The following is a 16,675-nucleotide window of genomic DNA, read 5'->3' as shown; positions in this document are numbered from 1 at the left end:
TAGCACAGACAACAAAATGTCTGTAGGATTAAAAAAAAATTTTTTTTTGAAGGACTGTCCATGTGAGTTACATCCCCTGAATTAATCTCATGTCAACATTACAGCTACTTTTTGATAAGGAGGTAGGTAAATGCAATACTGAAGAGATACTCTGAACAAATTCCATTAGGAATCAATCCTACTTTAACAGCATATAAACTGTTTGCTGTTTGTACAAATGGCTATACTGGCTATAGCTGTAATAAATGAATATAGTCGAACAAGTCAGAATACTGTGTATAAAACATCAAAGTGACTCTAGTACATGTAGTAGTTCATGACTGTATTGTGTAGAGCAGCACAAGTCACAATACAAGTGACTACACCACCGATTACTGTATGATTGACTACACCACCGATTACTGTATGATTGACTACACCACCAATAACTGTATGATTGACTACACCACCAATTACTGTATGAGTTACCAATAGTTGTACAAATAACTATACTGCCAATATGATTGACTACACCACCAATAACTGTATGAGTTACCAATAGTTGTACAAATAACTATACTGCCAATAGTTGTACAAATAACTATACTGCCAATAGTTGTTTGAGTGACTATATTGCAAAGCATACAATGATACACACAGATACAGACCTGGGCACCTGTAATTTTAATTACAACTTGCAGACTACATATTTACTTTCCAAACCTAAATATTTACTGCTCTTAAATTAAAACCCCTGTGTCTAATTAATTAGTCACCTCTTTTTTATTTACTTGCTACAGTAAAAAAAAATAATATGAATATTCAAATACATCAAATTGTGGCCCCTATTTAATTCTGATGTAGATCCATCAATTTTGTTTTTTTTACAGGGGGAAGGGGGGAGAGAGAGAGAGGTCTCTAACTCTGAACAACAAGAATCACTCTTTTTGAAAGTGTCTCAAAACTTCGATATTTTTGTTTGTGGATAAGATTTAAACAGGCAGTTGTGGTTGTCACAAATAAATAATGGATTGCTGTTCACGTCTGCTAGTGGTATCCTGGCTGTTATAGCCCTTGTTCTTTTCAAAACGATGGGCTAATGAAATCAAAAGAGCAGACTAAATGAGACAACATTAACTGCTCAAATATTTGAAAACTGAGGAATATTTAAAGGAGGTAAAGAAAATTTCTTTATTTTTATCTTAGAGGAGTTATGATGATGACACGTGACAATAACGACGACAACGATGATCAAATGGAAAAAAAAAAGACTACAAATTCACTGAGGACCATGCTTACATCAGGAAAAAGAGAGGCCATCTCTGTGACAGCTGAGTATATCCGCTCCGAGCAGGACTCAAAACTGAAAAGAATGGGAAAATAAGCCACATAGAGGAAAACAAAATCTGTAAGCTTTACAACAGAATAGCAAAAGGCAGCACACACACACATACACACCAAAAGCAAACACATTAACACACAGACAAGAAGCTAATGTATTAACACACATACAAGAAGCTACCACAGTCATTCACAACAAGAACACCTACCTATATAACAATGCAGCACAACAGTGAAGAAGCTCTTGACAATATACAATCTCAAGCCATTGACATAATTATATATATAAATATATATATATATATTATCTTTATCTTTATGTTAGACGCTAACAGCTAAGATTTTTTTTTTGCGCAATTGATTAAAATGACAGCTGGCCTATATCATAAACTAAGATAACTTTTGCTTTTGCTAGAACTCTTAATAGTTAAATAAATATCAATGGCAATGACGTTAAAAAAAAAGTTTCAAAACTACGACAAACAATTCGTCAGTACCGAACTGTAGGCCCCGAGTGACAGATGAGTAACAGAACTCATGTCATAGGTCACTATTGGTGTAGTTTTAAAACTAAGTTCATAAAGTTATCATTTAAGTAGCTTCTTTGTTTTTGTTCATTATTTTTCAAAGAAAAATATATTAGGATTAGAAAGATACATAATAATTAATTAAAACCTAATTTTTATAATATATTTGTCATTAACAATTCTACAACAAGATTTAGACATACTTTAAAAGCACACATTAATTAAAACCCTTACATGTTGGAAAAATTAAATGGACCCCTTAATTATTTATCAGAACTCAACCTTATTATAGGGCGTGGTGGCTTAGTGGTTAAGCACCTGGCTCCCGAACCTGAGGTTATGGGTTCAAATCTAACTGAAAACTGGGATTTTGAATTTTCTTGATTTTTAGGGGGCCCCTGAGTCCAGCCAGCTCTAATGGGTACCTGACTTAAGTTGAGGAAAGTAAAGGCGGTTGGTTGGTTGGTGCTGGCCACAGGACACCCTGCATGTTAACCATTGGCCAAAGAAACAGATGACCTTAACATCATCTGCACTATAGATCGCAACCTTTTATGAAATCTAAATTATATAATTTTAAATACCATAAGTCACCAAAAATTCTAAATTATATAATTTTAAATACCATAGGTCACCAAAAAAAAAAAAATTTGTAATCAACTGAGCTACAAAGTTATTACATTTTCTTTTTCCTTCATGAAGACAGGCCTATTGTAAAGGTGATTACAGATTAAGAAAACTTCTCTTTTGTCTCAAATATGTTCAGAAACTGTCCCAAACATTGTTATCTGAGGCAAAAATAATAAAGTTGCCCATTTCGCAGATGAAGTTAATTTTCTGTGGACAATACATGACAGGGAATCCTATGGCCAGCACAATGGCTTAATAGCTTTATTTTCCCCAAAAGTTAGCTCTCAGCATATAAATTTAAATACAAAAAAAATACAACACTTGGATTCTTTGACATATCTAGTTTAGCTTGGCCACCTAACCCCTCTTATTTTCATATGTGTGATAGTAAATATGCTAGTTGTGTATATATTTCTCTATATAAAATATTAATTATATGGTCAATGTAACAAAGCCATGGGATATTTGTGACCTCTAAATGAATGATCGCTGATGACACTGGTGTGACAATCATGTTATGTTCAGGATGGCATTAGAGAAACTGCAGAAAATGCTGCTAGATATTTTCTTAAACAAAAACTTTAATATCTACTTTTAATGTGGCAATAATTGTTACAAATTTGCCAAATATTTTGCTTGTTGCTGTTATATGACATTTACTTATCATCTTATTAAGAACAATTGAGGAGGCGGACATTTATAGAATGCCAAAAAGGTTTCATGTTTAAAAAGTGTCAATAAAATATTTGCATACCCAGATCCCATTTAAAAATACTATTGTCTAGTCTATGGAGCTATATTTGAACATTCCTGCTACGCTACATATTGCTCTAAACTAAATGGAATTATTTACCCATTAAACAGCTGAAAACAAAAGACTATATCCCTATATGATAAAGTTAGCATTTCAAACATAGACCTGCCAACTAAAAACATGCAATAAAAAAAACAAAAAAACTGACTAAAAACAACAGCGAAACAAATACACATTTTTTAGCTAGGTTAGTGAAGACTGCAGGGCAGAGTCTATTATTTCCTGACAGAGCTCGCTTTTTTGAGGTCATGAAAAATTTTTTTAATGTTGCCGATAGTCTTATTTTTTTAAATTAAGTCATATTTATTTGTAACAATGACAAAAAAATGGCCAATGGTCAACTCAGACTGAGCCCTCTGTCCAATATTTGCACACAGAGTGATAGAAAGCGGAGACACTAACCTCCTGTGTTGACCTTCCTGGGCAGATTGTAACAGTTCTTGAATTTTTTTGGTTACTTTCTCTGTTTTCTTAACCACCTAGTGTTGGATCACAAACAAATTGTGGAGATTAAAATTAATAAATATAAGTTGTCTGGTTCAAGGACTTAACACTGTATTGAATGACGCTGTATATTAATTGAATGTAAATCCAACGCTACCTCTTGCTGTGTAGGCATGTTGGGATCTTCACCCACGGCTATCAAGGACGAGTTGGAACCTTGGCCTTCACTTTCTGATGATTCTCTGATGGAAGAAAGAACTTCCTGAACTTGAACGTCACTGGACAATAAAATGGTCAGTCAAATAAAAGTTTCCATTAATTCTAGAAATCTCACCAGATTAAAATCTATTGGTCACAACAACGGTGCTTCATTGGATACTAAGCTAGCAGCACTTTTGGTCACCTATAAATGAGAGTTTTGCAGTTATTCTTTTTATCTAACCCACCCCAAAAAAAAAAAAAAAAAAATTCAATGTCTACCATTCACTGTTTCTCCCAGCTGTATGGCTTGGGTGCTTTACAGTTAACACATTAAGCTATTAACTCTTTCTCTTCATAATTATTTACCACATTCTAGTGGAATCAACACTGGTATTGTCAGTTAGGAGAGAAAGAGTTAAAATTATTTGGATATAAACAGTTACAAAATGAGTATGTGATGTCATTCTTTTCTAGAAATTACATCCTTATTTTGTGACTACTCAGAAGAAATACATTAAATGTCATACTGTCATAATGTCATGAAATACATTTTAGTCCTATCCGCAGGGGTGCCACCCATGAGACCAAGTAAACCCTGAAACCCGAATTTCCAAATTTTACAAACCCTGGACTGGACTGGACTGCTTATACATAATTATAATTTATTTGTATAAATCTATTGACCAATCAATCTATTTTTTCTAGCCTCTAAGTCTTCAGGCGAACGCAAACTTACTAATTTAATTCTTCAATCATTGATTCTAGTTCTGATCTAAAAATGATGTAAATATCCTAAATCTAGATCCTACTTCTAGAATACTCTAGACCAATATAGCTCTAGACTAGTCTAGACATAGGCTAAGGCTCTATGTCTATATGGAACCTATACAAATATTAAAATATAAAACACGGAAAGAAAAAAAAAATTTCTCACTCGTGAATTTTTTTTTCTTTCTATTTCTAGATCTAGGACTAGCCGCTAGGTACGCAAGTAGATCTAGACTATATCTATACTAAATACAAGACTTTACAGTCTAGATCAGATCTAGATTGATCATAGAAATAGATCTGACTCCAAATCGAGCCGATTTGAGGCGCGTTCCGTAGATCTAAAAATTCTCTAAAGATCAAGAATGTTTACACTTTTTTGTCACTTAAAAAAAAAATACTGTACCGGTAAATAAAGCTTAGTGCGCATGCAAAGTGAAAGTCTCGCGAATCGCGAGATATGAGACTGGTAGATTTTGTTTAAAAATTAACGGGGGAAAATGACCAGAAATTTCGAAAAAATCTAAATCAACTAAAACCCTGGATTTTAACAAAATTGTAGAAGGCAAACCCGGAGGGAGGAAAATAGGACCCCTCTAAACCCGGATTTCCGGGTTATTCCGGAAAAGTGGCACCCCTGCCTATCCGTAATAGTTCACAGTGTACATTTATATGCCCACATGTCAAGTAAAGTTCCCCTTTCAGACCCTGTGATCTATAGGGTAGAATATGCAAAAAGCATCTATTTATTTGGCCCATGGTTAATGAGGGTGTCATGTGGATAGCACATTAACCAACTGCCTTTAATTTTCCCCAACTAGTGTCAGGTACCCATTAGAGCTGGGTGGACTCAGAGATGCCCTAAAGATCCGGAAAAATGAAAATCCCAGTCTTCACCAGGATTCGAACCCGGAACCCTAGGTTCAGAAGCCAAGCACTTTACCACTCAGCCACCACACCTCCCTGTAAGCACATGTAATAAAGGCAAATATTCAGACAATCTAATAGAGGCAATTCTTCTAAATTATAAAAGCAATCTTTTTTCAGCAAGCTTAAAGGAGTGGTCAAGCGTCCAAGAAAAAAAGATACTTTAAGAAGAAAGAAACAAAAACTTGTCTTTCTGAAGTACTGTTGACCCTTGATAGTCCAACAGCTATGAGACCGGGAGGTGTCGAATTATTGATATTATCAAAAATGTCAGATTACCAAAGGTTAGCGGTACTTCAAAGAATTGAGCTATGGTCGCACCTCTTAATAATTTCCTGTTTTTCAAGAAGAGGTCATGTGTTATGCTTGCCAACCTTGTTCACCATCATTAAAGAGGGAACAAAAAAGTCAACGCTGTACAGGAGGTAAACTGTCTAGTAGTAATCACAGAAAGATAATCAAGAACATATCACCATTTGAGACATGAAGCACATGAGAAGAGGTGAAACTTGCATGTCAAAGCATGCGTGTGCAGCTGAAGCATACACTGTCACCAAGTCGGCGCCATGTCAGATTACTGAGTGTGTTGAATTAAAAAGTGTCGGACTATCAAGGGTCAACTGTATTACTTTACAATTAAGCGGACCAATCTGTTCGGACTATCAAGGGTCAACTGTGCTACTTTATACTGAAACCAACCTATCAGTTGAGTAATGAGATTTAGGTGGCACATCATAATGTCCTTCACCCCCAGGCTGACTAACTGGGTCATCCACTGAGAAACTGCCAGCCACAGAGAGACCTTTACTCTTGCCCTAAAACAAACAATAGATTCATTCACAATTTTATTTTAATTACAAAGTTAAATTTAGAATATGAACAATCATCATAATGACACTAAGAGTTGGAAAGATCTTCTCAAAGCTTTGATCATTATTGTATAATCAAAGGGAAGGGGAGACTAGAGATGTACAAAATAAATCAAATTTTTGAAAACAAAATGGCAAAAGAAAAAAATTAGTAATCTTGTATTGTTCTAGTTTTTTTAAACATCCTGTACAAGACATTTACTTTGTAGCTACTGACTTGTACTTCTTGCTACATTTTATTGGATAAATGTTGATATTCCGTATATAAATGAATCAACAACTAAAAAAAAAGCAAGAACTTTTGACCCAATTATTTTACTGTGAGTCAGATATCAGCAAATCCTGTTATTTGTTGTCAAAAACATTTGGTCAACAATTGATATAATAAAAATACACCTGAAATTAAAATGCTATGATTTATTGAAACAACTGAACTGTCCATATTGAGTTGTGTTGTAAAGTATAATTAGCTATTCTAGCAGAGATTGGCTTCACAACCAGGTCCACAGGAATGAGATTGCTTATTTTCGACCACGAAAATATGGTCCTTTTTTATAAGATGTTGATCTTATGGGCTGATGTTAATTTATTGGGTCATTTCAGGTTTGAGAAATGGAACATAACTTCTAGGTGTGATGAATCAAAAATCTATTTAATTTTTGTTATTTTCTTGCCAACTTCAGGCCATGGAGGCAGGTGTAAAGTAAACCCTATGACTCAATGATGTTTCTTCTTTGATCCTATTTAATTAAAACGAGTTCAAAAAAAGAAATACTTACAGCGGCAGAGCCACTCATGGCAATGTTAGTGACAGAAGTGGACGACATGATAGGAGTTGTTGTGCCAGAGTTCTGGGGAGGTGAAGAAGTTACTCAACAATGTCAATCAAGATAAAAACTATTCTAAAACTGTCAATCAAGATAAACACTATTCTAAAACTGTCAATCAAGATAAACACTATTCTAAAACTGTCAATCAAGATAAACACTATTCTAAAACTGTCAATCAAGATAAACACTATTCTAAAACTGTCAATCAAGATAAACACTATTCTAAAACTGTCAATCAAGATAAACACTATTCTAAAACTGTCAATCAAGATAAACACTATTCTAAAACTGTCAATCAAGATAAACACTATTCTAAAACTGTCAATCAAGATAAACACTGTTCTAAAACTGTCAATCAAGATAAACACTGTTCTAAAACTGTCAATCAAGATAAACACTATTCTAAAACTGTCAATCAAGATAAACACTATTCTAAAACTGTCAATCAAGATAAACACTATTCTAAAACTCTAACACAAGACTGAAGCTGAAGAGAACAACAGAATAAACTACAGAGTAAATCAATCAGTAGAATAAGCTGAATAACAATTATTGAAGGCTTTCATCGTAACACAAAGCATCAGACAACCGTGTCAAAACAAAACAATCCCACAAGTCCGAGAAACAAAAATGGAGGATCCTCCCCTAAAATTTTCTCTTACCACATGTCTGCTCATTTCAATCATGGATGTAGGTCGAGGACCACTTGACCTCACCGAAGGGAGTTCATAGTCGAAGGCATCGCCATTGTTGTTGTTTCGATGATTGCTGTCCAACTGATCATCCAGCCCGTTGACAACCACATTAGAAAAATCATGACTGAGACGTAGATTGGCATTTTCTCTTAACAATGTGTCCACCTAGAAACAAAGGAGAAATAGGAACAAATCCTTTTAGCATGAATCAAAGAACAAACAAAAAAAAAAGAGAAATTCAGAAAAAATAAAATAAAGTTGACATTGCAACATACTTGGTCTAAACAAGAGAAGACGTCTTTCTATTACCATAACATTGGAACTAGGATTACATCTAGTTCTAGTAAAATTGGTATAACAAGAAATGCCATTTAACTTTAACAAAACACAATATACTGGCGTATTGAAAACACAAACCCACAAAAAGGTCTACAAGAAATACTATGAATATTTATGACTAACTAACATTTATAAAGTCATTAAATATCATAATTAAAAAAAACAAAAAACATTAATCATATAATCACAAAAAAAATAAATATAAAAACCAACATTACAAGAACTATTTTAAACTAGAATTTTACAGACTTAAAAACATCAGAACAATTATATCAGATTATTTCTTTTTTTCTTTTAATTTACAAATTCATTTAAATAAATAACATCTTGAGAAATAAAAAGTACATGTTTTCTCTTTAATCCTCTATTTAGCATTCATTGACAATTATAAAAGTTTTCTCCTTGTGACCTAGATGCATACATAACCTACAAACTACCAATAAAAAAAAAACAACAACAGCTATAACAAACAATCAATTGTTGATATCAGTGTAAGCCCTTAAAACTATATTAATTTCACATCACTAGCCTGACGGAGCATATGAATCAACCAAGCATTTTTTTCACGAAGTCCATTAAGGTCCTACAATAGTTGTGGAGAGGAATATTTTAACTCTTTCTCTCCGTAATTATTTTTCCACGTTTCAAAGGAATTATTAATTTTGCTCATTACTATTTGACACCCTTGTTATGATTAAGCTTCAGTAACTTTTTCATTTGTTATCAGAAAATGTTTTATTTAGTAAAGAATTAAAGGGAATGCATGCTCTTTTGATATAACACAAAGTCAAGTTTATAAAATCAAACATTAATTTAATTTAAGGAGGCCATATCAACGATGGTATCGCCAATTAGGAGAGAAAGAGTTAAAAATGTAACAAAAAAGAAACATAGCATATTATTATTATTATAATGATTATAAGACAATTTTCCTTTTTTTCCTTTGCATATTTATTTACAATATATCTTGAATCCAAATTCATGTAATAAATGCTCAGTAAAGCTAGTGCAATTAGTAGTGTCTTGTAAATATTACACCTTACCTACACTAGAAAATGCTTTTTCTGAAGTTAATATATGAATATAATAGCTTACCCAATAGTGTAAAAGATATGGTTGATTCAAAATAATTGATGCCAATTTCACTCAACATGAGCAAGATTTAAAAAAAAAAATATTTTATATATTTAACTTTTGTTACAAAAACTATTTTATATTTTTAACTTGTTCTCTTTTTTGTTACTCCAAGAATATTATAAGTACAGGCATTTCATTGTTAGTATTGTTCATGAGACACCAAATCTGCAAGAGAAGGTGCCAGTTAAAACAGGTTTGAAGGTAGAATGGGACTCACCTTTCTTTCCAGATCTTTCTTGGCTTGCTCCAGTTGTTTGATAGTTAATGCAGAAGCAGCCAGCTGCTTGCGCACTTCATAGAGCTCCTCTGATGACACTGGAGCATCCGTTTGCTGCTCAGACATACTCTGGAGGAAATAAAAATATTTTCCATATTAAATTTTGCTACTTAACGAAACAATAAACACAAAGGCTTACTTTTTCTGTCTTTTATATTTTGTCACACTTTTCCTAATGCATATTTATATTTATTAATTTTAATTTTAAAATATTTCTTTTTTTTATCTAAACATTGTTAACAAATTGATATCTTTTTTTTTTTAATTTTTGTATTGTATTCAACACAGATTTGACATACAGAATAAAATCTTAAAATTAAGTTAAGAAAGGGGAAAAAAATGTGAATAAGTTTGTGTGTGTAAGTGTCAAACCAAGAAAGTGCAGACTGTGCTTATTTCAATCCAATATCTACACAAGCTTAAGATATCAAGAGCAAGCAACAAATGAATTTACAAAATTTAATACACTCAAACAAGAAGTAGATAATTGATGAATATTGATGAAATATTTGATTGATTTATAGATTTATTACATAGTCTGAGTTTAAACTTATACATATTAGAGATGCATTGAAAGCTGCTACAAAAAATGTGGTCATGGATAATTTATATTAATAATAATGAGTTCAAGTTTATTTAATTGATTGTGTGTCCTTAAAGTTGCTGTAGCTGATTTCATTTAATGTTTAATTTTCTTAGATTTAGCATTAGATTAGGTATTGAAGTCTTGACAATGTTAGGAAAAAAAAATGAGAATAGATGGAATTGATGTCACAATGATTGCAAAACCACTTCTAGATGTCAAGTTGTTACGTTCCTTTCTAGAATAAGACTCTTTAAACAGTACATTAACACTAAAACAACAACGTCATCGCTTAGAACTCATTTTAATTCTCATGAACACTAGAACACTATTTCGTTTCTATTTTCTCCATTTTCTTTTCTCCTCCCCGTTCAACACGCATTCGCACCATTTCACATTTACATTAACATGCGCACGTAACACCCCCCCTGTTTAACAAGTTCGATGTACATCGAACGTCCCAAATATAAATTGTCACATATCTTATCAGCCTATTCCAAGTTAAAACTACTTTAAATTCTCTGTAACATAGAGAACCATAATGTACTACAAAACAAAATCATACACAATGACATATTAATACCAATACAATTCTAACATTAGATTTAACATATAGCATTTATATTCACCCATTGTGACAGTAACAATCACAATACTAATTGTTATTATGAACAATTGACACATATATATATCTATGCATATCTCTATGTAATCATGCAGATTTCGTTAATACCACTTCCCGCCTATAATTCAATTTAAATCTATATCTGTTCACTAATCATTGTTGTGTATACTCCCAATTGGACAATCCTCTGTGGAATATCTACTACACTCCGTGCCAGAATTTACACTTGTAAACAATAAAATAGATTAATTCTTAACAGCATGTAAGTAATCATTATATACCCTACACAATCTCACCAACCTAAGTACATCGTGATAATGTATCTGCCACAACATTTTCTTTCCCTGGTATTGTCTTGATCTCAAATTTATAGTCCATCAGTTGTAATGCCCACCTAGCAATTCTATTATTACCACATTTATTTAAATTAATAAATGCCAACGGAGCATGATCAGTCCATAATTGGAATTTAGCCCCCATCAGATAAAAACTTAGCTTTGTTATGCACCACACAATTGCCAGCCCCTCTTTTTCAATAGTTGCATAGTTTAACTCTGCAAGGGTTAGTTTCCTGCTTACATAAAAAACAGGGTGTGCAATTCCACTATACTCTTGCATCAAACAGCCCCCTATAGCTATGGATGAAGCATCCGTTGCCAAAATAAATTCTCTAGTACTATCGGGCAATTTTAATATTGGGTTTTCAGAAAACACCCTCTTAATCTTGTCTAGCGATCTTTGACATTGTTCAGACCAAACTATAATGTTAGATTTCCCTTTCTTGGTAAGATTTGTAAGAGGTTCAATCATTTCTGCAAATTTTGGAACAAATTTTCTATAAAAATTGCATAGACCTAAAAGGCTTCTAATTTGTTTTTTTGTTTTTGGTACACTAATATCCATTATTTTTGCAACTGTTTCTTCCAGTGGTGTAATTGATTCATTTTTTATCTTGTATCCCAAAAAAGGAATTTCACTAAGTCCAATTTTTATTTTTGTTGGTTTCAATGTCAAATTGTTTCCCTTGATAATAGCAAATATCTCTCTTAGACTCTGTAAGTGTTCGTTCCAGTCCTCACTGAAGATGCAGATATCATCTAAATAGCAAATAGTGTCTCTTCTGTGGCCCAGTATCTTTGCCATCATCCTGTTAAAAGTGGCTGGGGCATTTACTAAGCCAAAACTCATCACATTCCACTGATAGACTCCGAATGGTGTCTTTGCGGATAGTGGTTTAGCTTCTTCCTTTAGAGGTACTTGCCATTATCCTCTAGAAAGGTCCAACGTGGTGAAAATTTTCGCTTTTTTCAATTTAGTAAACTTTTCCTCTGCCTGTGGCATTGGGAATGGGTCAAATTCTGTAACTTTATTTAGTTGGCGGTAATCTACACACAGTCTAATGTTACCACATTTTTTTTTAACCAGTACAACTGGTGCAGCACATGACGAATTAGATGGTTCTATCACTCCCAATTGAAGTAATTCATCTATTTCTTTCTGTAATGCTTCTCTGTGATGCAATGGTACAGCATATTGAGGTAGTTTATTTGGAACTCTGCCTGTTAATTTGATATCATGTTCTATGATATTCGTTTTTCCTGGTAAATCTGTAAAAATATTCTTAAAATCTTCTAATAATGTTGTTACTTCCTTAACTCTGTCTGACGAAATTCCCTTCACTTCCACATCTTTCCATGTTTGACTGGCATCGGTTGAAATTGTTTCTATGTGTCCCAATCTTTCTTCTGTCTCAATGTCTACACTCACGGATGTACCCATGACCAATGGGTCTTCTTTACTGCTTTTTTCACTTTTTTGTTTCGACCTAAATTCTTTTAGCATATCCACATGGAATATTTTCAGCCTTGAATCAATATTAATTTCATAATCCACATCACTAATTTTCCTTGTTACCTTATAAGGACCCAACCATTTCGTGAATAGTACATTCTCCTTATCCTTTAGTAATACCAAAACATCTTGACCTACTTCTAGTTTGGTCAATTTCCTGTGTTCATTCACCCTAGACTGTGTTAGTTCATTTTTATCAAGCACATGTTTGCTCGCTTCCTCACAAGCCTTTATTACTTTATTTCTAGTTTCTGTCACTATATCGTAACTTTCTTTATTTCCAACATGTTCTTGTGGGAGTATTAGTTCTTTTAGGATTGCCATTGGGCCTCTTGGATTTCCTCCATAAATCATCTGAAATGGCGAATACCCCGTGGTTTCGTTACGGCTCTCTCTGTATGCGAAAAGGATTGAGGGTAATGCCACATCCCATTCTTTGGGATTGTCATCTGCTACTTTCGACAACGCTTTCTTTAACGTACAGTTAAAACGTTCACAAATACCGTTGCTCTGCGGGTGGTACGGGGCTGTAAACCGTTGCCGAATTCCAAACATTTTCAAAAATGTTGTCGTTAGTTGGCAGTGGAACTGTGTGCCCCTATCTGACAGTACCTCTTCAGGAAATCCAAACCGTGTAAATAATGTATATAACGCTTGAACTATATCACTGGCTTCAATTCTTTTTAGTGGGATCGCTTCTGGCCATCTTGAGCAAACGTCTATTACAGTTAGAATATATCGATGACCCCTATTTGATATCACCGGCATGGGTCCAATCAAATCAATCGCAATCTTCCTAAATGGCCTTTCTGGTATATCTACCTTTTGTAATGGAGCTCTGATTTTTTTAGTGCCTTTCATTTGACAAACTTTGCACGACAACACATAATTTTTGATGTCTTTGCTAATAGATGGCCAATAAAAGTCCCCAAATATTCTTTGTTTTGTTTTGTGAATTCCCATGTGGCCTGCATATGCTTCATCATGCCCATTCTTCAATATAACATTTCTAAATTCAGCTGGTACAACAACCTGTATAATTTTTCTTCCTTGTGACTCAATTTCTCTTACCAAAATTCCTCTTTCTATATAAAATCTTCCTCCTCTACCTCCTTTCTGGGCCAACTGACGCATCTCTGGGTCATTTTTTTGTTCTGTAATAAACCTTTCCTTGTTGAATACTACATCATTAAGTTCTAATGTTTCTGAGTTTCCTATTAATACTTCTTTTTTTTTTTTCTTATCTGGTAACTGAAATAATTTTTCCAGATCTCCTGCATCCAGGTCCTTACATTTGGATCGAGTAATACTCATTCCGAAACACTTCTTCCAATTTCCCATATCCTTTTCATTGCAATTCTTTATACCTGGAATATTTCCAATAATCAAATCAATATGAGTATGGTCTATTACACATGCATCCACAATTCCAGTAAAATATGGTGTATCAATTTTAATTCTAGCAACTGGTAATTGTACAGTCTTCCCATCAAACATCACACAATTCCTGGTTTTGCCGGTATATTCTTGTTCTTCTACTAATTTCTTATTAACACCCACAATTGTACTGCCTGAATCTCGTATCGTCCTTGCTATTTTGTTTCCCACGAAAGTCTCAAAATACTCTAGGCTTCCTGCACATGTTAACATTGAAAGGCTTTGATCTCTTCTATCTCTCACTCCGCCGTATCTTCCCTGTACATTTCTTTGGTATCGCCCTCGGTTACTATAAAAATGTCCTTGTCTACTACCCATTTGGTTCCTTCCTTGTCCTCTAAACCTATTTTGTTCATCATATCTAAATCGTCTTCCATTGTTGATGTAGTTGTCTCGTGTATCTCTTGTTCTGTTAAATGCAACTATTTCTTCTATGTCACTGCCTCTGGATAGTTTCTTATCGGGATGTGCCACTTTATAAGCCCTTATCAGTCTCACTATGTCTTCTATGGCTTTTGGTTTCCTCTCCAACAAAAATATTTTTAATTCCTCCTGACACTCATAAATTGCTTTGTCTATCATTAGAAATGTCTTTAAACCGTCAAAGGTCTTTTCTATTTTAGCGGTTTCAGTCCAATTTTCAAAACTACTGGTCATTCTGTCCAGGAATGTCTGTGGGTCATCATTTGTTTCTATCGCACAGTTAACAAATTGTTCACGGTAGTACGCCTCTGTTTTTCCGTACGTTCGTAGTAATTGTTCTTTCACCACGCTATAGCTGCTCTGGTTCATGCATATCTTCGATGGAACCTCTGCTACGAATGACTTCGATAATAAGAATGACCATTTGTCTTCGGGGTATTCCAGTTCCCTCATTTCAATTTCAAATTTCTTCAAAAAAATGTCTATGTCCATTTTAGCTTCTTCGAATATTGCACCTTTATACTTTGCTAGTTTGTTCCCTGTAGTTTCCCCTTTTCTTCTATCACTCTCTTTTTCTTGGGTTGTTTTTAACTTTTTCTCGGCCGTCTCTTTTTCGAACGCCAATCTCTCTCTTTCAATGGCAACTAATTCGTTTTTCTTTTCCCTTTCAATGGCTATCTTTTCTCTTTCTCTTTTGTCCTCCTTGTCTAATCTTTCCTTTTCTTTTTCTCTTTCTCTTTTGTCCTCCCTGTCTAATCTCTCCTTTTCTTTTTCTCTTTCCATTGCTAATCTCTCCTTTTCTTTTTCTCTTTCCATTGCTAATCTCTCCCTCTCCATCAACCTTTCTTGTACGTATTTTCTTAGTTCTGCCCCTTCAAGCTCTAACAACCTTCCCTCTTCTTTCAACGCTGCTACCTCAGCCTTGTCCGCCATTTTCTATTACTATTAATCAAATTGAATAGTATCCTATCACTAGATCTAGAATATATAATATGATATCTCTACTATCTGTTGACAGGAGATCAACTGTGTATAAAGGACTACGTAGGTTTTACCTTTACGTTGGGCGCCACTTGTTACGTTCCTTTCTAGAATAAGACTCTTTAAACAGTACATTAACACTAAAACAACAACGTCATCGCTTAGAACTCATTTTAATTCTCATGAACACTAGAACACTATTTCGTTTCTATTTTCTCCATTTTCTTTTCTCCTCCCCGTTCAACACGCATTCGCACCATTTCACATTTACATTAACATGCGCACGTAACACAAGTTTTGTAGTATTTCACACAGTCTACTCAAAATATCACAAAGAGTTAAAATTTAAACACATCATCTAGATCAGTGTTTCTCAACCTTTTGAGACCGTAGGATCAGAGATAAATTATTGGGTCCTAGTTAAGGACCATGTATGATAGTTTAGCAACCCCTGATCTAGACCACAAAGATAATTGATGTCCCTGGTCAACAGATCATAGTTTGAGAAACCCTGATCTAGACCACAAAAATAATTGATATCTCTGATCTAGAGACCATAGTTTTAGAAAACATGATCTAAGACTACAAATATGATTGATGTCCCTGGTCTACAGACCATAGGTTGAGACACCCTGATCTGGACAGACAAAATGTAATAACTCTGTGTCCAGTCAATCTGAAACAAACAAGTTAGTCACAAAAAAAACAACACAGGTAAACAGCGGAGGTAGGTAGATTATTAAAGGGAGAGAAGAGCAATAGACTCAAAACACTTTTCCCATGATGCACTGTGCAATGGACACCCTCACCTCAGTGAATGAAATCATAGAAGACGGTGAGTTGGTACGGTTTCCTTTGAGGAGCCCCTGACAAGGGAGAGAAATAGGCTTTAAAGGGGTGAGAACGGCGGTGGCCTACATACATATGGTGTGTGCGTCCTTGCAAGCATGTGTGTGTGTGAATATATTTGGGAGTGCATTACAAAGCTGTAAGAGGA

General features: G+C 34.2%; 1 protein-coding gene across 9 annotated transcripts in view; it reads right to left on the bottom strand.

Annotated features, from left to right (window-relative positions):
- The window catches only part of LOC106064043 (ARF GTPase-activating protein GIT2-like), a 34,149-nt gene that overhangs the window by 4,978 nt on the left and 12,496 nt on the right, over window positions 1–16,675 (bottom strand). For 6 of the 9 annotated variants that reach the window (XM_056005939.1, XM_056005938.1, XM_056005947.1 and 3 more), the window contains 7 exons: window positions 9,719–9,847; window positions 7,993–8,190; window positions 7,280–7,351; window positions 6,331–6,446; window positions 3,893–4,013; window positions 3,694–3,770; window positions 1,279–1,342 (listed from right to left, as the gene is read on the bottom strand). In XM_056005939.1, coding sequence (XP_055861914.1) covers window positions 1,279–1,342; window positions 3,694–3,770; window positions 3,893–4,013; window positions 6,331–6,446; window positions 7,280–7,351; window positions 7,993–8,190; window positions 9,719–9,847 — 777 coding nt within the window. Of the gene's footprint in view, window positions 1–1,278; window positions 1,343–3,693; window positions 3,771–3,892; window positions 4,014–6,330; window positions 6,447–7,279; window positions 7,352–7,992; window positions 8,191–9,718; window positions 9,848–16,487; window positions 16,545–16,675 lie in introns of all 9 variants that reach the window. The other 3 variants (XM_056005945.1, XM_056005946.1, XM_056005948.1) reach the window with 3 other exon arrangements.

The sequence above is a fragment of the Biomphalaria glabrata genome, chromosome 12 (assembly GCF_947242115.1).
Source record: "Biomphalaria glabrata chromosome 12, xgBioGlab47.1, whole genome shotgun sequence".
Taxonomy (NCBI): domain Eukaryota; kingdom Metazoa; phylum Mollusca; class Gastropoda; family Planorbidae; genus Biomphalaria; species Biomphalaria glabrata.
The sequence above is the reverse complement of the archived record's forward strand: the minus strand, read 5'-3'. Positions and strand labels throughout refer to the sequence as shown.